Genomic DNA, 23150 nt, shown 5'->3' with positions numbered 1-23150 from the left:
CCTGTCTTCTACTTCCTGCCTTCTACTTCCGGTCTTCTGCTTTCTGTCTTCTGCTCCCCGTTTTCTGCTCATTGTCTTCTGCTTCCTGGCTTCTGTTATAAGACCATGTTGTTCTGGCCTCGTTTCTCTGAAAGCTGAAAATCAATGTGCCCTTTTGATCGCCTTTCCCATTCTACTTATCGCACCACTCTGGTACAGTATGTTCACCCATCAGATCACATATATATATATACAGTATCGTCATTCTCAGCCTGGCCCCCTATGGACCGGTGGCCTGCATTACACACCTCACACACAACTACCCTGCAGTCTTATTTATGAGCCACTTAAATGAGTACAGTGCTCTTCTCAAATAGAGTTGTGCTGACACTAGCGGCTGCCGCTCAGCGCGCTGTGCAGCGCTCCTGCCGTGAGTCATCACTCAGTGACTAATACCTCCTCCCACTTCCTTCCCAATCTCAAAAGTCAAGGTAACTCAGGAGACATTAAAGAAAGGAGAACAGAGGTGATATAGTGGTGACACAGAGGAGGGAAGTGTTGCCTGTCATTGCTGCTATTCTGGCAGCTTTGATATACCGGCCTGGAAAGCTGCCGTTCCCCCACACACAACCCCCGCGACATATTACAGTCACAGCAGCTGGAAATGTGTTGGTAAACTGAAAACAAACGCACACAAAACGCACGTTCTGATCCAAATATTCAATACTCGCTAGCCTCTCTGTAATACCGGAGTGACAGTTTGGTTTCTGTTTTCCCCAATAGCCGGATGTTGTTTTTCCTATTGTTGCTTTCAGGTGAAAACCGGGTAACACAGGATCAATTAATGAATTAGTTAATTAATTGTCGCTGATGTGGCGTACAAACAGTAGAAAAATAAACCCGCTAAATTCTGTGTTACCTTTCCTCATATCAGTAGAGTTCTCATCAATAGTCAAGCTACTATTAAACCAGCATTATGTTAAAGGAGCGTTTTGGGGTATTATATAGTAGGGTAGGATTGTTGGTGCTCCTCTGCCCCAAGATCATCAGGAGCAGTCAGAGCTGCGGGGGTCTGTGGGCCCATTCAGAACTTCCTTCATCATGCGGGGGTCTGTGGGCCCATTCAGAACTTCCTTCGGAACATTCGGAACATCTTCTGCGGCTGGTGAAGCTATAGCAGATTAGGTCCAGCGGGCTCGGCCGCAACAGCGTTGCCGCTGCTGGGGCTACTGTCCTCGGCTGGGGTCGCTACCCGTTTTCTTCTTTTTCTTACTTACTTTGGTTTTTGGCTAAGCAAACACGCTATGGGGCAAATTGCGAAAGTTGAACAAGGCTAACTATTTAGCAACAAAAGAGGTTGTCAGGATCGGTGTTAGACATGTGGATCTATTCGCGGGTAGTTGATGAAGCTGGGGTGTTGTGGAACTTGATGGCTGGGGCTGCACTGTTCGAGGTTTTGGGAACGGTTGCAGAGATTGCAGAGATTGGTATGATCCTTGATGAGAATTTAGATTATGAATCACTGGCGAGGACCTGCAGGAACAGGCCCTTATAGATGTGAATATGACATCACCTGTGTTATGACATCACCAGCGAAAGGCATGAAAGACGCTTATGAATCATGACATCATCAGTGATTGATGACATCATAGTAGGAATGACGACGTCAAAGTAGGAATGATGACGTCATCCTAACAGTACCCTCCCCTCAACGGACGTCACCTGGCGTCCAATGGGGCCATCAAGGATGGCATCTGGGAGACAAAAAATCCGTAGGATCACCGATCCTGACAGTATCCCCAGGGGTGGACTCGACACAGATATGTCAGTTTAAAAAAAATCGTACCGTCAAAACGCCTGGTCCGATCACTGTGTATCCCCAGGGGTGGACTCGACACAGATATGTCAGTTTAAAAAAAATCGTACCGTCAAAACGCCTGGTCCGATCACTGTGTATCCCCAGGGGTGGACTCGACACAGATATGTCAGTTTAAAAAAAATTGTACCGTCAAAACGCCTGGTCCGATCACTGTGTATCCCCAGGGGTGGACTCGACACAGATATGTCAGTTTAAAAAAAATCGTACCGTCAAAACGCCTGGTCCGATCACTGTGTATCCCCAGGGGTGGACTCGACACAGATATGTCAGTTTAAAAAAAATCCGTAGGTTCTGGTGGAGGTGCTCTTCCGCAGGTGGTTAGACGCAGGTGGTTAGGCCCCAAAGGGGGTGTAAGAGAGTGAGGTGCTCTTCAGCAGGTGGTTAGATGCAGGTGGTCAGACCCCAAAGGGGGTGTAGGACAGTGGAGGTGCTCCTCCCTAATACAGGATATCGAAGCCATAGATGGACCGATACGTAGATAGAACTTCCACCGGGTCCGGTGGATCCTCTGGGGCCGGCCATCCCCCGGGGCACGATCCAAACACGGGAGGCTGGAGACCATCAAAAGGGTCAAATGCCGCCGTCTCCGAAGGCAGAGCCAAAGGGGGATCTGACACAGCGAGGCCTGCCCTCCCGACCTGTAGTTTGGGGAGGTCACCCACCGTCTCCTCCTTTAAACGCCTCTTATTTCTTCTTGCTCTTGACCGAGGGCTGACGACACTACGGGGGCCTCCCAGCATGAGGCTGGAACCTACGTGTTGGTCAGGGACAGGAATTGGCTGCTGCTGGGGTACAGGTTCAGGCTCGGCGAGGGGAAGGTCCACAGGTTGTGCCTCAGGTACGGGTTCAGACTCGGCGAGGGGCAGGTCCATAGGTTGTGCCTCAGGGCCAGCAGACTCGGAGGCCCCCTGCGGGGGGACGGAGCCGATCTGCAGGCAGCGATTGAACTTCCCCATGAGACGATCGACAGTCCTCTCCAACTCCCTAACCCTCTTGGAGACACACTGCCACTCCTGGGTCCTGCAGGGAACGCTACCCAACCGTACAGATTTCTTGGCTGGACACGTAGAGTCTTGATCCACTGAGAGTACCACGGGCCGGCGAGCGGTGGGACCACTTACTGGACGCCGGGAGCAGGAGGAGAGGTAATGCCCGGCTCGACCACAGTACAGGCAGCTCCGGGTGTCCAAACGGCGCTGCCTCTCCTCTGGTGTGATGCGAACCCTGCCGGTCAGATCACGGTACAGATGGCTGCTGGTACAGATGTCGGCCGGCTGCCCCTGCTCTGGGATGACGCGAACTCCCCCCCAGAATATGCCCTTAGCAGCTGGAGGCGGCCGAGAGGCAGAGCTAGAAGCAGGTCTGGAAGGTCTGGAAGCCTCCGGAACGACGGCGCGCTCGGAAGCTGGGGCAGGAGGGGCAGAAGGCTGCGGAATGGCACCCTGGGGGCCTAGCCCGTCGAGACGATCTAGCCTGCTCGCCAGGAGGGCGAGCTGATCCTGGGCAGTGGAAGCTATATTCTGGATTGTGCTAACCAGGAGGGCGTCCCGATCATCGGCCTTGGAAACCAGAGCCTGGATTGTGCTAACCAGGAGGGCGTCCCGATCATTGGCCCTGGAAACCAGCGCCTGGATTGCTTTTTCCTGCTGGGCAATCAGCTCAAGTATTGTCGGCAAGTCTCCGAACGTGATGGGACGAGTGGAGACATCAGGATGAGTGGAGATATCAGGATGAGTGGAGATATCCAGCTGACCGCCTGGTGGGTCAGCTGAAGCGACCGGCCGGGTAACTGGCGTTGGGGCGACTGATCGCTCAGAAGCTGGGGCAGGAGGGGCAGGGGGGGCAGGAGACTGCGGAATGACGCCCTGGGGGCCTAGCCCGTCGAGACGATCCAGCCAGCCAACCAGGAGGGCGTGCCGATCATCGGCTTGGGAAGCCTTGAAAGCTGCCTCCCTCTGGCCGTCGAGCACGTCCCGAAGGATGTCATCGAGGAGCGCCTGCTCCCGTCGCATCTCCGCGAGTCGCGCGCCCAGGCCAGAAATAGTAGAAATCAGTGCTGTTTGGAAGGTGTCGTCTGGTGGACCACCTGACGTGGCCGGCGGGAAAACTGGGGTCTCGGGAGCTTCCTCCTTGACTGGCGGAAGTGTGTCCGCTAGATCCGCTCTAGAGTGATTGGGGGCCTCCTCCTTGATTGGGGTGAGAAATTTGCCCGCTAGATCCATTTCTGAGTGATTCATACTGTCAGGATCGGTGTTAGACATGGATCTATTCGCGGGTAGTTGATGAAGCTGGGGTGTTGTGGAACTTGATGGCTGGGGCTGCACTGTTCGAGGTTTTGGGAACGGTTGCAGAGATTGCAGAGATTGGTATGATCCTTGATGAGAATTTAGATTATGAATCACTGGCGAGGACCTGCAGGAACAGGCCCTTATAGATGTGAATATGACATCACCTGTGTTATGACATCACCAGCGAAAGGCATGAAAGACGCTTATGAATCATGACATCATCAGTGATTGATGACATCATAGTAGGAATGACGACGTCAAAGTAGGAATGATGACGTCATCCTTAACAGAGGTTAAAACTTTTTAGCTGCCTGCGAGCAGCAGCTCTGGCGCGCTCGGCCGGTTGTTGTTTTTTGATCATGTAGCCGACAACGTGCAGTGAAGTTCAAATCTAATAATTGTGGCACGGCTTGGGGGTTAACCAGTAGGCAACCGTGAAATCACACAAATCAAGATAAAAGGTTGTTTTTGGAGAGAGAGAGAGAGAGAGAGAGAGAAAGAATAACTTTTTTAGATGTTGAAACAGCAGTTCTAGGATGACTAAATACTCATATTGTTAGCAAGCTAAATTGTTCAGGGCAAACCAAGCTTGTTCCGTAACTTCCAGGGGGATTTTCTCCGCATGTTGCTTTTATGAGTATGAACATTCAAATAAGCCTAAGAATATCTTCTTTAACTATTGTCACATGTCAATTTGAAATCTTACAATCTGCATAATCATAATAATAATCATAATAATCATAATGACATAATAAGTCATAATCTCTCTAAAAAAATGACCTTGGCCATTAGGCCTACCTGTTACCAAACAGACCAGTCCTGTGTCGCAAAGAAATCTCTAGACAACCAGTGCACAACAAATAGTGCCGCACTGCCGCCTCTGTCCATGGTTCTGAAATAAGAGAGCTATGTTTTTATAGGATACATAAAACAAACTGAGGGGACAGAAACTGCAACTGAGGGTACAAAGCCCCCCCCCCCCCCCCCCCCCCACGGCACCAGGTTCGCCAAAGCCCATGAATTATGAATCTAACCGCAACCGCTGCAATGATGCTTTCCCTCCTCCTGTCAATCACAGAAAGCAGAGCAGACCATGCAATAATTTGATGTGTTGCGAAATATGGAATCGGCGAGCATTTCCCCGAGCGGTAACAAGCCCGAAGAGCCGGGCGGGTCTGAGCGGCCGCCGGCACCGACCTGCCACAGGGCGCGTTTTCCTGTGATTAGAAATTGTGATGAGCACGACCACGAGCGGAGAGGAAAACAGCAGCACTGATCAATAGGCTGGCAGGAGAGTGGAATAACTCAAATGTCCTGAGAGAATGAAGATATTTGAACAATTGGTAGTTTTTTTTCTCTCACACACATTTTTCAATCCAATGTGTGACAGGATGGACTGACTTGTGTCATCAGACAAGGATGGTCCCCGTTCTTGTATAAACAGCGGAGATGATGTGGGGGAAAACATTTTGTTCAGAGTGACAGAGTGACACCTTTGTATCTCCCCCAGACAGCTAATGACATTTACAGCAGCACCGTCAATTGTTTTGCAGAAGGTAGCACTGTCTGTGTCTGTTGTTTCTGCAAAGTGATTTTGATGTATTTTTGCATTTGGCAAAAATGAAATTGAGCACGAAATGATGAGGAACTATTAAGAATTGTTTAAAGTATCAACCTGCAGTACGGTACCCCCCCAAGAAGGGTCACAACGAGATTATATTATTCTATTTTGTTTATTCGGATTCTTCTCCCATTTTCTCTCCAATTGTACTTGGCCAACTCCCCCTGCTGTCCCGGTCGTTGCTCCACCCCCTCTGCTGAATTGGGGAGAGTTGTACTGGAGATGAGCAAATGCTTCCTCCGACACATGTGCAGTCAGTCGTCAGCCGCTTCTTTTCACCTGCCAGTGAGGGGTTTCACTGGCAGATCGTAGCACGTGGTGGATCACGCTACAACCCCCCCAGTTCCCCTCCCCCTGAACAGGCCCCCCGAGCGACCAGAGGAGGCGCTACTGTTGTTTTTTTGCGTTCCCTCACAATGTTTTGCATTCTCTTGCAATTTCACGTTACCTCACAATACATTTCTTCTTCCATGTCTGTTTGTGCTCACCCAAAGCAACGCCCCAGTAGCCTATGGATCCGCTCATTGAAGTTTACTTTGAACTGGGCATTAAGTATGTACGTCTTTTTGTTTTGTGTTATCCATTTAATATTCATGTAATATCTCCAGAAAGCCACCAAATAAGCTCTCTTGTTCCTGCTCGTGATTGCTTTGATAAGCCTCCTTTCATCTCAGTAAGAGTTGCATAGAGCCACTGTGGCAAATCTATCTAATGATCTTCCTTCATGACACAAAGTGAGTTTAGAAAGCAGCCTCCGTCTGAAGAAGAAATGTGAACACTTCAAACAGTAAACAACAGTGTCAGCAGCAACATTGTAGCTAATGCCGCTAATTTGCAACATAGTCAGCTTTAGGGGAAACTTCCTGTTTGGTAGTTAGTTTGTCTAACGATCAGTTGCACCCCCATATTATGTCTTCAATCCTGATCCTCGGGAATCAGAGCCCTGCTGGTTTTCATTGTAGCTATCGAATCAGGGACTGGTATACACCTGGGATGCCAGGTAGGGTGAAAAACCAGCACTGACCCATCTACAGTAAATACGATGGCTCTTCCACTCTCTTATTCGTCCCTGTAACTCATGCACTGTATCTAGCGCGCTCCCTTCATCATCAGAGTTCAACCTTGCAGATCAAAGATGGCAGTTTTCAATTTAGTGGAGTTACTGGGCTGATATCAGGCCATTGCTTTATGATAAATGTACAGATGACATTTGGACAGATATATTTTTTCTTACAAATCCATTTAGATTTACTGTCCATGTCTGAATTTTGAATTTGGATTTATTTAGACCTGTCCCGAATGACAGAGCAGCAGGAATAAGAAAAAGAACGGAATTGTACACTTCAATACATCTTTTACTTCTTAAAGCCTAGTTAACTGCTGCATGTTTAGTGTATAATACAATATTCCAATCAATTCCAACACCATTCAGTTAGAATCTTTTTACTGTGCTACGGTACATGAGCAGATCGAATGGATATCCAAAGCGCACACACACACACACACACACACACACACACACACACACACACACACACACACACACACACACACACACACACACACACACACACACACACACACACACACACACACACACACGTACGTAACCTCCCACACACACATACCCACAGAACATACTATCAATTTTGTACTGGTCTATTGAGCTGTGGTTGCTGACACTGGGGACGTAACCGATCGGTTTGTGTTGGGGGTCACATACTCTGCTTAATTAGCAGCCAGTCTATTGACGGAAATAAAAAGTTTGTCAATAAAACTGACTATGTTCCTGTTAATAGGGTTAAAATAGTGCATAATGGACTATGTAGAGAATTACGTTCACTTTTTCCCTTGTAATTAGTAATGCTTAATCATTTTGTGAGGGTGATTGACCGTAGTAATTTAATTTCAGCCTCAAGGGTGCTGACTTTTGCAAAGTAAGTGATATAAACATTTAATTCATTGGAACAAATCCTCCTCCTTAAATTAATCATAAAAGCGAAGCAGGAGTTGGGCTGTTCTGAATAGTAAGCACCTCCGTGTAATCGCTCTGTGGAATTACACTTCAGTAGCCGCAGTGGCTCAACCGGGTCTCACACAGCACTTCCTGTTGGCAGACAGGAAGCTGTTGAGTGGTGTACATGGACACATTTTGTCCCCTCCCCCCCCCATGACAGTCAGCAGCACGATCACGTTTCATGTTTTTCGTGTCGTTCAGAATTAAACTGCAAGTGACGTGTGTTACATTCAAATAGGTCGCTCGTTCAGAATGACCACGTAATTCAACTACAAGTGGCATGTGTTACATTCAAATAGGTCGCTCGTTCAGAATGACCACGTAATTCAACTACAAGTGGCATGTGTTACATTCAAATAGGTCGCAGACAAGTAATGGGGTGGGATGGGAGGAGCCGCTGTAGCGTCCTCGTTTTGCAACTTCCTCGTCATCAGGGAGCTGGTTCGAGCCTCACCATGTCCCCGTGTTTGTCCCGTTTTTTCCCACCATGTCCCGTTTTTAACCCCTACTCAAACCATAACCCTAACCCCAACCCTAACCCTAACCCTAACCCTACTCAAACCATAACCCTAACCCTAACCCTACTCAAACCATAACCCTAACCCTAACCCTAACCCTACTCAAACCATAACCCTAACCCCAACGCTAACCCTAACCCCAAAGTCTTTAGTTGCCTTAACCACGTTGGTTTACTTGCCTAAACCCAAGTTGTTTTCATTGCCTAAGCATGACGAGGACGTTTTCAACCAAGAAATGGTGTCACATGACCGGGCCGATCCCAGGTGAGGGTCGGTGCTCTTTGCCCCCTTCCTTGCCCCGTAACAGAGGTCACAGGTCCGATCCCTGCAACAGCCGTGTGTCCTCCTGAGCAAAACACAAACCCCCTCTCTGCTGCTTGCTTGCTGTGGAGTGTGTCTGCTGAAAATCTTAATTAAAAGAATCAGTGCGGTAATTGGTTTGTGAGTCACTGCAGTGAGAGGAGCGTTTAGTACAGACGTCTTATTCAGCACAAACGTCTTCATAATCAATGGGACGGGTCAATGTTTTGGGTAATTGGGGTCCACTTGGTCCCCATTCTCATTTTCACAGCTGGAGAGCAAATGGTGCCAGTTAGACTGGGCAAATGTGTGTAACTTGGAATAAAGCATGTCATAGCTGCTTCAAGTAAGTGAGCTCGTAATGGCTTATTCCAGATCTCGATAATGTATTCAGCTCATTTCCCTACAACATCCAATTAAAATGAGCAAACTGGTAATATAGCAGGGGGCGGAATTGCCTTCATTGTATTAATGTATTAATAGCATTCTTTACATCCCCAGTGACCCGAACATCAATTTCCTTCAAATTGTCGATAACCTAAAAGTCTCCCCAACTGGGTCCAGAAACAAAACAAAACAAAGATATAGGATATCACATACGTCATCTCAATATCAGAAAAGAAAATGAAGGACGTCAGTATTGAGAACAGTGGTTGTGATATATACTCTGCAGCATTTCTGTGTCCACACCAGGGTCATCTGAGGCTTCTCCGTGATTTATCTCCATGTCTTTTGGGGGCCCGAGTTAAAGAGACTTTGATTTCTAGCATCTCGTGGCTGTTTACTGCAGCTGCGATCTATGTGATGCTTTCATAAGGCAGAGCAGAAACATTATTTTCTTGTGTGTCGCTATTAGAACACATAAATGTCCACTTGATTGAGAACTAGCCATATCCGCTCAATGGTAACTATCTGAAGTTTGGTACATAAATGTTTTACAAGTAATACTTCTCTCCCTCTCTCCCCCCCTCTCTCTCTCTCTCTCTCTCTCTCAACGCTCTCTCTACTCTCTCTCTCTCTCTCTCGACGCTCTCTCGACTCTCTCAGGTGGGGACCTATGAGATGGGGATCCTGCAGATGAGGTACCCCGTGTGGCCGCGGTATGGCTCCTACATGGAGCAGGTGTCAGATTACAGGCATCTGACGGTGGCCACCCTGGAGGAACGCCCCTTTGTTATTGTGGAGTCGGTGGACCCCGTGACCGGAACGTGTGTCAGTAACACCGTACCCTGCCGCCGACAGTCCAACAAGACAGAGGCGTAAGTGATCGATGACATCGTCTTCTGTTTTGCCGATCAAAGTGCTTTTGGATACAGAGCAATGAAAAATCAATCCAAATCAAAACAGCTACTGTATGACCACTGGTACAGTAGCTGTTTCTCAAATGAGATGTCACCCTGCTAGAATTGGACAACAGGTGGGCATTCCAAGATTCATAGGATACAGCTTTCATGGGGTCAAGTGGGTTCTGTGTACGAAATTAAAATGGTGCCGTCATGTTCCGATTCTGGAAGATCTCTTCTCCACACGCTATCTATCTAATGGGAGTGTAGTACAGTGCCGCAGGGATGGCATATTTTTGTAGGCCACCTCGGAAGATAGCATCGTGCTGGGTTCCCTCGTCTCAAAGTCCATGGGATTTCTGAATGGGTTTTTGTTAGATGCCTAAGGTGTAACAAAAGTGTATGGTACTTTGCCCTTTTGTTCAGCAATAGAAAACCTTCACAAATTAACACCACTTTTATGATTCTTGAAGCGTAAATGCGATCCCCCGAAAATTGCGATGATGCTTCAAAAATCATAAAATGGTATTCATTTGTGAAGATTATCTGGCAACACCCGACGTTCAAGCTCCTTAAATTTTTGTTAAGCACACACCTGATTTCTCAGGCATAAATTTAACCATAACCGTCCCATTCATAGAAACCCATTGAGATCCAAGCTTCATATTTCATATGAAGCTTCTATTAAATACTGGTATATTATGGACAGCCCCATCATACCTGTTAGATTGTCTTTTTGTAGTTCATGAAATGGATGTATGACTGGAGTGATAGAGCGCTGCTGCCATCGCACGCCATGCTCTTTGAGAGCAGCACTCAGCTGTAACTAGAAAAAGAAAGATGTGGCTGGCAGGCTGAAGCTCTTCTTAATGTCCTGGAAGGCACCTAACCCATCCTCCTGTAAGTGATAGACGTCTCTGCCATAGCCAAGAACACTTAAGAGTCTCCAACATGAGATATCTACCATCAGAACACAAGTGACACCAACCCTTTCAACCTCATAGCCTGAAGATAAAAACCTTGTAATCATCTAACATGATGGCAGTAATCTCCCATGTCCACCAACCTGTGATTCTTTATACCAAAGGGAGGTAAAAGATCTAGTATGACACAGTCTGTTGAAAGGAGTAGTATGTAGTAGTCAATATATATATATATATATATATATATATATATATATATATATATATATATATATATATATCTTTTAATAATATTTTACCCCCGATTTTTTATCCCATTTTTATCCCCCATTAGTGCTAATTTTAATTTATTTGTCCTGGTTGCTGCTCCACCCTCTGCCGATCTGGGCAGAGCCGAAACTGCCTCCATGCTTCCTCCGAGACATAGACAGTAGCCAGCCACTTCTTTTCACCTGACAGGGGAAGCTTCACCGGTAGGACATAGCACGTGGGAGGATCACGCTATTCCAACGAGTTCCCCTCCCACCGAACAGACCAGAGGAGGCACCACATCAGCGACCAGGATATTGCATGTTTTGGTGTGGGGTCCCTATATGAAGGAAACCCCCAGGGGGCACGGGGAGAACATGCAAACTCCACACAGAAAGGCCCTTTTGACGACCCCACCCTTGGCGTTGGGGCACTCGAGGACATGCGCACGGGCACACACTCCTTCAGCGCTCACAGCACCCCAGGTGGGAATCGAACCCAGGACCTTCTAGCTGTGAGGCGACAGCGCCTACCACTGCGCCACCGTGCCGCCCAGTAGTAAATATTTAACCGTGAAATTGCACAAATCACAAAAAACGTTTTTATTATTATGATATTATTATTATTATTATTATTATTATTATTATTATTATTATTATTATTATTATTATTATTATTATTATTATTATTATTTAAGTTTGAAGAACACACTCAATATAACAAACAACCATTTCAGGATAAATACTTGTTGAGGGCAAGCTTGTTCACCTAACTTTCTGGGCGATGTTCTCTGAATGTTGCTTTTAGGACTATGAACATTTCAAAACCAAAAGAAAGGTTCCGCACACTTGGATCCGTGCAAATATCTTGACTTATGTAGCAAGCTTTGGGACTCCATGACCTTCATCAGGACAAAGTTACAACACAATGAAGGAGGAGTACCAACATTCAAATCAGCATACCGTATCTTCTTCAACTATTTTTCGGACACGTCTGAAAGCTTGCAATCCGCACTTTCGTAATCTGTAGGAAAAATGACCTTGACGCCTACTTGGTACCCAAAACGCCCGTCCCCGTCACATACTGCTGACTCCAGCTTGGTACCCAAAACGCCCGTCCCCCCCCGTCACATACTGCTGACTCCAGCTTGCGCCGCTCACTGCGGTTGTGTTTCACTCTTCAGTTCCAATCTGTCACTTCCTGTGAAGGGAGTGGACCAGACCTGACACCAGCATTTCATTAGGGGCAAATAGAGAGAATCTATGGGGGTTTCACTTAGGCGGGATGGGACGGTCTCCTCTGTTGCAGCAGCCCCACTGCGATTTAAGGCGATAAGACAGGTGTGTTTTCACATAAAGATCTCGCCGAGGTGCACACGTTTAACTCATTCAGAATGGATCAATTAAGAGATGTCGAACGAGAGGAACCTCAGGTGATGTCAGCCGATGTCAACCATACTGTGTGCAATTTAAATAGCCCGAGATTCCAACAGCGAACGGAGCACACACTGCACATTCCACACGCGTCTCCACACGCTCTCTCCCACACGTTAACATGCACTGCTTGATTGATTTTGGATCCAACTTGAGTGTGCCATTAGGTTTGAGATAAAGAGCCTCTTCCCCTGCCATTAACCCAGGCATGGCATTCTTATCACTCAATGAGGTGAGATCCTCATTAGACCGGGCCACTCACGGCCAGAGTGCAATATCCCCGCCGTCGCACCGTGACCCAATAAGGGAAATATATGTGCTGCTTGGTAGGGTATCAATTAGATGGGACAATTAGGCCATGTCATCAATCCCCACCACCTAGAGACTGATATTGCTGTTCATTAGTGGAGAAAGAAGCGTCGGCCATTATCCGTTACTGACAATGGTGTTACCGAGACCGGGGGAATGGACGATGAAGATCTCATTGCTCCAGTGCAACATAGACACCCTGTGGCACTTTATCGCCCGTGCCGACCAAAATCATTCCATCGGTATAAATAGTGCATAATTCCCCTCGTCGAACAATAGAGCGTTTTCCTGAAGTTGCAAAAAAGAAAAGTGGAAGTAGTAGGTAAAGTCAACGAGAAGGTCAGCGACGCAGTCGGCAGGGTGGCCGAGCGAAGGAGGCACTTTGAGCGATTGACCGCTCGCTGAAAGCTGCATCGAAGCTTAGCGATCGCTAACCATCCACCCCCCGGGCGGCTGGGCCATACCGACGAAGAAGATGGACCCTCGTGCAAAGTCAGACGTTTTTTAAAGCACTCGTTCCCTCGCCACCCCAAGGCAGGTGGAGCGAGGAGGCCTGGCACTCGCATCTATTATCTGTCCGGCCAGACACCTTTCGAATCGCCTCCATGCCCCCCGAGATCCCCGCAGAAGCCCCCCGAGGCCGATAAATCACACCCACGCCGTTGCCACGCAAGTGGGGAGTCATTATTCAGGCGGGTTCCTCTCCATTTCCATCCCTCAAGCCCGCAGCCATACAGTCGGCCTGCCTGGCAGACCATCTGTGCGCTTCACTCTCTCCTCCTCGGAGAGAGCCGCCAAACGGCCCATCCCTGGCTCAAGCAGCCAAATGGGAACCTAAATCTTCAGTTTGTGTGGGACCATGTTCTCCAGTGGGACCGCTCCTGTGATGGTATAAATCTCCAGCTCTCTTCCTCACCGGCTTTATATCGCAGATAGGCTGTTCCCCCGGCCTCGCAGCATGTTGCTGGAGATTAATTGGGAGGTAATGCCCTGGTGAAGGGTGGTATTGACCTGGGAAGATAATGGCATCATACATTAGCCATGTTCAGTGGGAGTCAGATCATACTGTAAGTTGATGTGATTAAAACAGTGTTGTAGATGAGCGCCGCAGAGCCGTGGAGCAGCACGGCAAATACACGGCACCGTTCAAATTAAAGCTGCGCTAAGCAACTTTGCACATTGGTGGCTCCGAATGACAGTGACGCTTTTGATTTATTATGGATATATAGGACAGGCAAAATGTGTGAAAAGTGTTTGCATTTGAATGAGGCATAAATCCTGTAGGTGGCGTCAGTAAACCTGCACACAGCTCACTCATGTTTTACCAACCCGGCCGCTCTGTGATGCTTTATAGACCATTTCAACTTGACAACATAAACGTTCTTTTTTTTTACTAATATTTTTTATCCCATTTTTATCCCCCATTAGTGCTAATTTAAATGTATATATCCTGGTTGCTGCTCCACCCTCTGCCGATCTGGGGAGAGCCGAAAACTGGCTCCATGCTTCCTCCGAGACATGGGCAGTTAGCCAGCCGCTTCTTTTCACCTGACAGGGGAAGTTTCACCGGTAGGACATAGCACGTGGGAGGATCACGCTATTCCAACGAGTTCCCCTCCCTCCGAACAGGCGCCCAGAGGTGACCAGAGGTGGCACCACATCAGCAACCAGGATATTGCATGTTTTGGTGAAGGGGTTCCTATATGAAGGAAACCCCCGGGAGGCACGGGGAGAACATGCAAACTCCACACAGAAAGGCCCTTTTGACGACCCCACCCGGGCGGTGGGCACTCGAGGACATGCGGACGGGCACGCATTCCTTCAGCGTTCACAGCGTCCCAGGTGGGAATCGAACCCAGGACCTTCGAGCTGTGAGGCGACAGCGCTTACCACTGCACCACCGTACCCCCAGAACATAAACATTCTAAATGGACCCTAACTAATTTCCTGTTGCAGTCAAGGAACGTATAAAAGAAGGAAGAGTCATTACATCATACCAACATTCTAATGCTCTGCTAGTATCCAAACATGATTATATTTTACAGCACTCATGCCGAGACAATTAACTATGTGGAGACCAACAGCAAATAACCGAATGTGCACATTAGTGAAAAATCAGTCAGTCAGCCTGCTGTATTGTCTGAAGTGTGTTATTTCATTTGGTGAGACGGGGGTGTTGGGACCGCTGTGTTGACTCTGGGTCTGGTGAGTCGGGGGTGTTGGGACCGCTGTGTTGACTCTGGGTCTGGTGAGTCGGGGGTGTTGGGACCGCTGTGTTGACTCTAGGTCTGGTGAGTCGGGGGTGTTGGGACCGCTGTGTTGACTCTACTGTAGGTCTGGTGAGTCGGGGGTGTTGGGACCGCTGTGTTGACTCTGGGTCTGGTGAGTCGGGGGTGTTGGGACCGCTGTGTTGACTCTGGGTCTGGTGAGTCGGGGGTGTTGGGACCGCTGTGTTGACTCTGGGTCTGGTGAGTCGGGGGTGTTGGGACCGCTGTGTTGACTCTACTGTAGGTCTGGTGAGTCGGGGGTGTGGGGACCGCTGTGTTGACTCTGGGTCTCGGGTGGCAGCCGTGAGAGATGCTCGTTTTCCTCCAAAGTGTTCATTTGTTTCCTTTGTGCCGCGGCTGCCCGCTCGCTCGGCTGCTCCTCTCATTGCCTCCCAGCCTCCCTCTCCATCCCCATGTGTGGGCGCCTCGTCCATTAGACTGACGGTCTGGGGGAGGTTAGGGGTGATGTGTCGTTAGTGCTCTCTGCATCCCGCCCATGGCTCACTAGTTCCACGCCGCATCACCTCACACCGCCCACCTTATGAGCTATAATGGAGCTATGTCTGGGTGGTTTTGGACCTTCACTCCGGAGAAGTTTCTCTCAACGCAAAAACATGTTTAGCGGTACACACAATTCTCAAATGAGATAAAGACAAATAGGCAAAAATTCAATATCACTGCATTTGTCTAAAATGATGCCTTCAAGTTGAAATAGTGCGCACAGAGGCTGAGCTTTTCCAGAGATCAAAGCAGCCTTGTATTGGACAGATGAGACAGGTCTATTAGTTTCTTAAGCCGTGTTCATGTCATGTCGGATTTATCGTAAATTCGAGCAGCCAAATTGGGAAAAACCATTAATGTCAAGTAGGATTATGTGGGATCTTTTTTGTGGGCTCCAAATCAGAATTGATGTCTGCAGGGAATACACTATGTTGGCAGCCCAAGATAATACAAATAATTGTATTAATTTTTTTAAATTGAATAGCGCACTCATTTCTAGGATGGAGACTCCGGAGATGACTATTTTGGGGGTGTAACCAAACTCTGCACTCTGTCGGGTCCCCAGCAGCACACCCCGCAGGTTTGAAGTAGATCGGATGAACGGTTCTCGAGATTTTGTGTTCCCAGTAGGTGGCACTGTCCCAATTTCACAGAATTCGGCACCAAACTCCGCCAGCTCCCCCTAAGCGCACTTCCTAAGTTTGGAGGCGATCGATCAGAGCAATGGTGTGCGAGTTATGGCCATTTAAAATCTAAAACATTGTTGTAGTGACCCCTATGGGCGCAATTCTTTTGTTTTGTTTTTCCACGCCAGACCCCTGAAAAGAGTTTTGGAGGCGATCAGCACATCGGCGTGCCTTGCGACTCCAGACATACATACTGTACATTGACGCATACGGCTCTTCACTTTGAGTAGGAGGATGAGAACTAGCATGCTTTACAGAAGCTCACAGGCAGCAGAGCGAGGCTTGAATGTGTGAACACCTCAACTGTGCTGTGTTACCAACATTAAGTAATCGGAAAACAATTATATTCTTGCACAAAATATATAAATCCAAGCACTTTCAATGACCCATGTCTATCCAGCTTATTTCTAGCTGCCATGATGCCTGATGGGTGCTTCTTCCGCTTCCGGTGTAATTTTTACACTGTTTTAACTTGACAAAAAAAACGTCTATGAGGATTTTACAGCAGAGCCATTCTGCTCTACAGCCGTGTCGTTCGGGTGCTGGGATAACGTAATGCATTGTGGGTAGTCGGCTACTGTGGCTAATGCTAACGGCTAGCGTAATAGTTACTTTACATGGCAGTAAAACGCCACTAAATGACCAAATTGATTTAACTTTTAACCATTTCGAGTAACACTGTTTCCATACCGACCCGCAGCGTTGGTTAGTTGTTTATAACGTGACTATATTTATAACTTTTATAACGGACTCCAGCTTCCGGTTTATAATTCGGGTCTGCAGCCGAGTATAACAAAGGAAATGGCAAGCTGCAACAATAAGTCACGTTAAACCGGACCTTGTTCCCACAATTATTTTTTACAGTGGGGCATTCAAAAATAAGGTGGATATGGGTCATTGAAGGCCTTTCAAGGCCTTGATTTTTCTCTCTCTAATTCATAAATCTTCAAGGATTCCAAGGACACGTAGGAACCCTGCTTTCAAGTCCAGCTTTTTTTTTGCACATGTTCTAACTGTACAGTTAGATACAATATGAAATAGCAGTGTCTTTACATTCCTCCTTATAAACATTTACTAATAACCGCAGCATCCATTGCCTTCTCGACCGTCCTCTGAATCTCGACTGTACGACATGTGATAATGTACGGCACTATGCTTTGTCCTCCTTTATCCCTGACTCAACTCACGACTTAGCGTGAAACTGAAGGACATTTCCATCGCCACGTCCCAGCTAATCTGGCTGAGAAGTAAGCCCAATTGATTTTTACCCCCACATCAGCCTCTTTTACTTGCTATGCAAAGCGGCAAAGCTGGTACAGTCCGTTTAGCTTCCTCTGCATTCTCTCCCTGAAGATGGCTACTGAAGGTCTGTGTGAAGATGGTACTGAAGGTCAGATGGTACTGAAGGTCTGTGTGAAGAAGATGGTACTAAAGGTCTGTGTGAAGAAGATGGTACTGAAGGTCTGTGTGAAGAAGATGGTACTAAAGGTCTGTGTGAAGATGGTACTAAAGGTCTGTGTGAAGAAGATGGTACTGAAGGTCTGTGTGAAGATGGTACTAAAGGTCTGTGTGAAGAAGATGGTACTAAAGGTCTGTGTGAAGAAGATGGTACTAAAGGTCTGTGTGAAGATGGTACTGAAGGTCTGTGTGAAGATGGTACTGAAGGTCTGTGTGAAGAAGATGGTACTGAAGGTCTGTGTGAAGAAGATGGTACTGAAGGTCTGTGTGAAGAAGATGGTACTGAAGGTCTGTGTGAAGATGATGGTACTAAAGGTCTGTGTGAAGATGGTACTGAAGGTCTGTGTGAAGAAGATGGTACTGAAGGTCTGTGTGAAGAAGATGGTACTAAAGGTCTGTGTGAAGATGATGGTACTAAAGGTCTGTGTGAAGATGGTACTGAAGGTCTGTGTGAAGATGGTACTGAAGGTCTGTGTGAAGAAGATGGTACTGAAGGTCTGTGTGAAGAAGATGGTACTGAAGGTCTGTGTGAAGAAGATGGTACTGAAGGTCTGTGTGAAGATGGTACTGAAGGTCTGTGTGAAGAAGATGGTACTGAAGGTCTGTGTGAAGATGGTACTGAAGGTCTGTGTGAAGATGGTACTGAAGGTCTGTGTGAAGAAGATGGTACTGAAGGTCTGTGTGAAGAAGATGGTACTGAAGGTCTGTGTGAAGATGATGGTACTGAAGGTCTGTGTGAAGATGGTACTGAAGGTCTGTGTGAAGATGGTACTGAAGGTCTGTGTGAAGAAGATGGTACTGAAGGTCTGTGTGAAGATGATGGTACTGAAGGTCTGTGTGAAGGTGGTACTGAAGGTCTGTGTGAAGATGGTACTGAAGGTCTGTGTGAAGAAGATGGTACTGAAGGTCTGTGTGAAGGTGGTACTGAAGGTCTGTGTGAAGATGGTACTGAAGGTCTGTGTGAGGATGGGTACTGAAGGTCTGTGTGAAGATGGTACTGAAGGTCTGTGTGAGGATGGGTACTGAAGGTCTGTGTGAAGATGGTACTGAAGGTCTGTGTGAAGATGGGTACTGAAGGTCTGTGTGAAGATGATGGTACTGAAGGTCTGTGTGAAGATGGGTACTGAAGGTCTGTGGGCAGCGTGCACAGCGAACAAGTATCTATTTTGTCAGGGTCACTCAGGCAGCTTGGTATAGTATGTAGTATGGTATAGTAGTATTTGGAGTTGATGGCCTGGATAACACCTCGTAGGGAGATGATGTGTGGGTAGTGTTCATTCTCTATCCAAAGTTTCCATTCGTTTTTCTCCAAAGAAAAAGATAATCCTGCTTGGCAACACGTGGCAGTGGAATCCTGAGGGAACTGTTGTTTGGCGGAGACAAATCATTTCAAATGACCATTACTTGATGAGTAGCTTTGATTGATACAGCTGTATAGAGAGGCAGTGCTGTTAAAAAGTAGCTTTGATTGATACAGCTGTATAGAGAGGCAGTGCTGTTAAAAAGTAGCTTTGATTGATACAGCTGTATAGAGAGGCAGTGCTGTTGATGAGTACTGTAGGTTTGTTTGATACAGCTGTATAGAGAGGCAGTGCTGTTGATGAGTACTGTAGGTTTGTTTGATACAGCTGTATAGAGAGGCAGTGCTGTTGATGAGTACTGTAGGTTTGTTTGATACAGCTGTATAGAGAGGCAGTGCTGTTGATGAGTACTGTGGCTTTGTTTGATACAGCTGTATAGAGAGGCAGTGCTGTTGATGAGTACTGTGGCTTTGTTTGATACAGCTGTATAGAGAGGCAGTGCTGTTGATGAGTACTGTAGGTTTGTTTGATACAGCTGTATAGAGAGGCAGTGCTGTTGATGAGTACTGTAGCTTTGATTGATACAGCTGTATAGAGAGGCAGTGCTGTTGATGAGTACTGTAGGTTTGTTTGATACAGCTGTATAGAGAGGCAGTGCTGTTGATGAGTACTGTAGGTTTGTTTGATACAGCTGTATAGAGAGGCAGTGCTGTTGATGAGTACTGTAGGTTTGTTTGATACAGCTGTATAGAGAGGCAGTGCTGTTGATGAGTACTGTGGCTTTGTTTGATACAGCTGTATAGAGAGGCAGTGCTGTTGATGAGTACTGTGGCTTTGTTTGATACAGCTGTATAGAGAGGCAGTGCTGTTGATGAGTACTGTAGGTTTGTTTGATACAGCTGTATAGAGAGGCAGTGCTGTTGATGAGTACTGTAGCTTTGTTTGATACAGCTGTATAGAGAGGCAGTGCTGTTGATGAGTACTGTAGGTTTGTTTGATACAGCTGTATAGAGAGGCAGTGCTGTTGTACTGTAGCTTTGTTTGATACAGCTGTATAGAGAGGCAGTGCTGTTGTACTGTATCAGCATGGCTGTGATATTGCTTTAATTAAAAAGCTACAGGTAGCACCTCTAAGCCCTGAAGGACATTGATGACAGAGCAATGATGAGGTGTGCAGGAAGGATTTGATTGGCTGCTGCTCTGCCACGGCTGCATTGCCATTAGCCAGTCAAATAAGCCAGCATTGTGTGTCACTGCTGTCTGCCATTGTTTGTTTGTGATTAATTTGTGTCAGATTGGTTTCGGTCCTCCCAGCTGTCCGTCCATCTGTGGCCATGACATAATGCACAAGCCTGTGGTGTCTTGTGGTCCGCCGGTCCCTCAAGCCCCCCTCCTTCCCCCCTGTTCTGACGGCAGAGCCTCAGCCTCGCTGTCAGTTGAGAAGGCTGGTCCTCTGAACATGAATGAAATAAACATGAATAAAATAAAATAAGAATGTATCTATTGTAGGTCACCCCACCCTTCTCCTCCTATTCCATGCTCTAGAAAGATATTCAGAGGATGCAAAAATGTGATCAAAAAGGAAATTGGAACTTGTAACCAATTTAAAACAGCCTCTGCAGCAGGCAATGACCACAGCCATGGTTACTTACTCTTCAGCACAGTCGTCGACAACCACACTGACAACGGCTGGTCCCGTCCATTGGGCTCTGACGCTGATTGGCCAATCGTTAGTCCCAGTCGGCGATCATTGGCTCGGAGGGGTAGAAATCCGGAGAAAATGCATTTGCATATGATGATGCCAGACCCAGAGCAGCAGAACTCAAGTGGTCGGATTCGAAGGTCTGAACTCAGGCTATGCTTCCCATAGATAGACAACCAGTGTAGCACAATATCACCCAATAAATATGTAAACTATAAAAATGCATCATAATTCAACATGGCCCAATCATTTCTCCATAATGTGCTGCACGTCGGATATGAAATCTAATGTTTTTATGTATGATATTATTATGTTACCCATTCTCTTTCTGATTATATCATGCACCTATCAATCCTATACATAGACATTATTAAATCAATATGACGAATCAGCATGTTTGTAAACAAACTGATTGGCTATACTTCCGGGTGCAACTGCCATTCGTTTTTAATAGCAGTTGATGGTGAAACCATGCCCTCTAAATGAACTCTAACTCCTTCATAGTTTAAGCTAGACATGCCATTCAAAGTATAAACGAGTCACCACATTTAGGACTCTATCACATTAGTTTAGAGCTTTAGAGAAATCGCAGTTTACATTTTATGGTTTTTCAACCTTTACAACGGGACCCTATGGAGCCAGGAACTCACTAGGCTGTACTTTTTTACTAAATTCACACATTTTAAAACTGCGACAGTTCAACTTTAACACCACATACTGTACATATATTATACATCAGACTCTTTAACTACTTCTGCTCTGACTGACAAAGTCTATATATATATATATAAGTGATGTGATGTCTAGTTTTTGTGATATTAACATTTGTTTGGCATAGCTTTTCAGCTTTATTTCATACTAGTTTCTGCTGCTTCTTTGTGGTTGTGATGTCACGCTGATTCATCCTATACTGTAGGTTCTGTGTACATTTACCTACTCAACCCTATGCTGTTTATCTATTTATTTTATTGTTATTATTATCCCCCCCAAATGCACAGAGAGAATAATTGGAGATTTCCCTGTTCAATTGATGACTCATAATGAGAGTTTAATGGCATCATTTATAACAATCAGAACTGAGCTGTCTAGATCAATAATAGGCTGCAATGAGACAGAAACCAATATTCACAGTCTCGACTCAGGCACTGACCTCCAAACCAGACCTTGAGAAACATGCACATTTGGAAGAGACAGTCGGCACTTCGCCTTCATTTTTCTTTTCATGCTGTTAATGATAATGACAAGGTCTCTCTCTCTCTCTCTCTCTCTCTCTCTCTCTAGTATCGTGGGTCACACTGAGCCCTACACCAAGTTGTGCTGTAAGGGCTTCTGCATAGACATCCTGAAGAAGTTGGCCCGCACCATCAAGTTCTCCTACGACCTCTACCTGGTCACCAATGGCAAGCATGGCAAGATGGTCCGGGGGATTTGGAACGGGATGATCGGAGAGGTGAGAACAAAATCCCGTCATCATAGAGAGGCAAAGTGAACGTCACTTCCTGCTTCAGCACTGTACCAGAGATTTTCTTCCGCAATTTATTTTCCCATAGACATTTCGTAAAATGCTTATAAAAATAGTTTTACTTGGTTTTGACCAAGTAAAACTAAAAGGGTTCAACTATATTTAGAATCGGGAGAGACCATAGAACATTTCACTTGGACCAAAAAAAAAAAAACACCATCGAAAAAATATTGGCAACTTATTTCATGAAAACTCCAACATTCAATGACCAGTTTTGATCCTTCACAGGTCAAAACAAGTGCACACTGACAGGTATATAAAGGTATTTCAATCATGAGAGACCGGTCGGTAAGGTTTAACAAGAGACTTTATTTAGCAAATGGCATGCGCATGGCAAGTACTTTATGCCGGCCTCTCTCTCAGCTTGAAATTTTGTATGGAAACCTCACATGTATCTTCCCTGCTCCTATATATAATCGAGCATATCGATCGATCATAGCCTAATTATAATATATATAAAAAAATATAAAAAAGTCAATGCGTTCATGTGTAGAAGTTTTTCCTTTTTTCCCCCCTTTGATTTTTATTGTATTTTTTGACATTGTGATTATGATACTGTGATCACACATAGAGGCGGGGGAAGATTTATGACATTCGTAAAGACACCTGACAGTGTGGACTTGCCTGACAAATTTCCATTTTGTGGGATCACAACATTATTACATTTGGGAAAACACTCAAGCGAGTTGAATCTTTCAAATCCTGGGTAAAACTTCGATGCTATTATAGGGGTGGAAATATGTGTGGGGTGAAAGGAACTTGAGTCCTAATTAAAAACAAAAAAGTCCTAATTAAAAGAAAATTAAAAGGAAAAGCAATTTGAAGTAGTAATTAATCATTAAATGAATAGGTACCACAGAGGAGTGAGAGGGGCGCAGGGTGGTGAAGAAGAAGAAGAAGAAGAAGAAGAAGAA

The 23150-nt window shown here is 46.3% G+C and overlaps 1 protein-coding gene across 1 annotated transcript in view; it reads left to right on the top strand.

The window, feature by feature from the left end:
* grin2ca (glutamate receptor, ionotropic, N-methyl D-aspartate 2Ca) overlaps nucleotides 1–23150 on the top strand; it is a gene marked incomplete at both ends in the record, with an annotated part of 71205 nt that overhangs the window by 30494 nt on the left and 17561 nt on the right. Inside the window, 2 exons of the mRNA XM_083650219.1 lie at nucleotides 9650–9861; nucleotides 21996–22164. Coding sequence (XP_083506345.1) covers nucleotides 9650–9861; nucleotides 21996–22164 — 381 coding nt within the window. The remainder of the gene's footprint in view (nucleotides 1–9649; nucleotides 9862–21995; nucleotides 22165–23150) is intronic.

The sequence above is a fragment of the Poromitra crassiceps genome (genome assembly GCF_964638095.1).
Source record: "Poromitra crassiceps genome assembly, chromosome: 13".
NCBI lineage: Eukaryota > Metazoa > Chordata > Actinopteri > Beryciformes > Melamphaidae > Poromitra > Poromitra crassiceps.
Note: the sequence above shows the minus strand (reverse complement) of the source record. Positions and strands in the feature narration are given on the sequence as shown.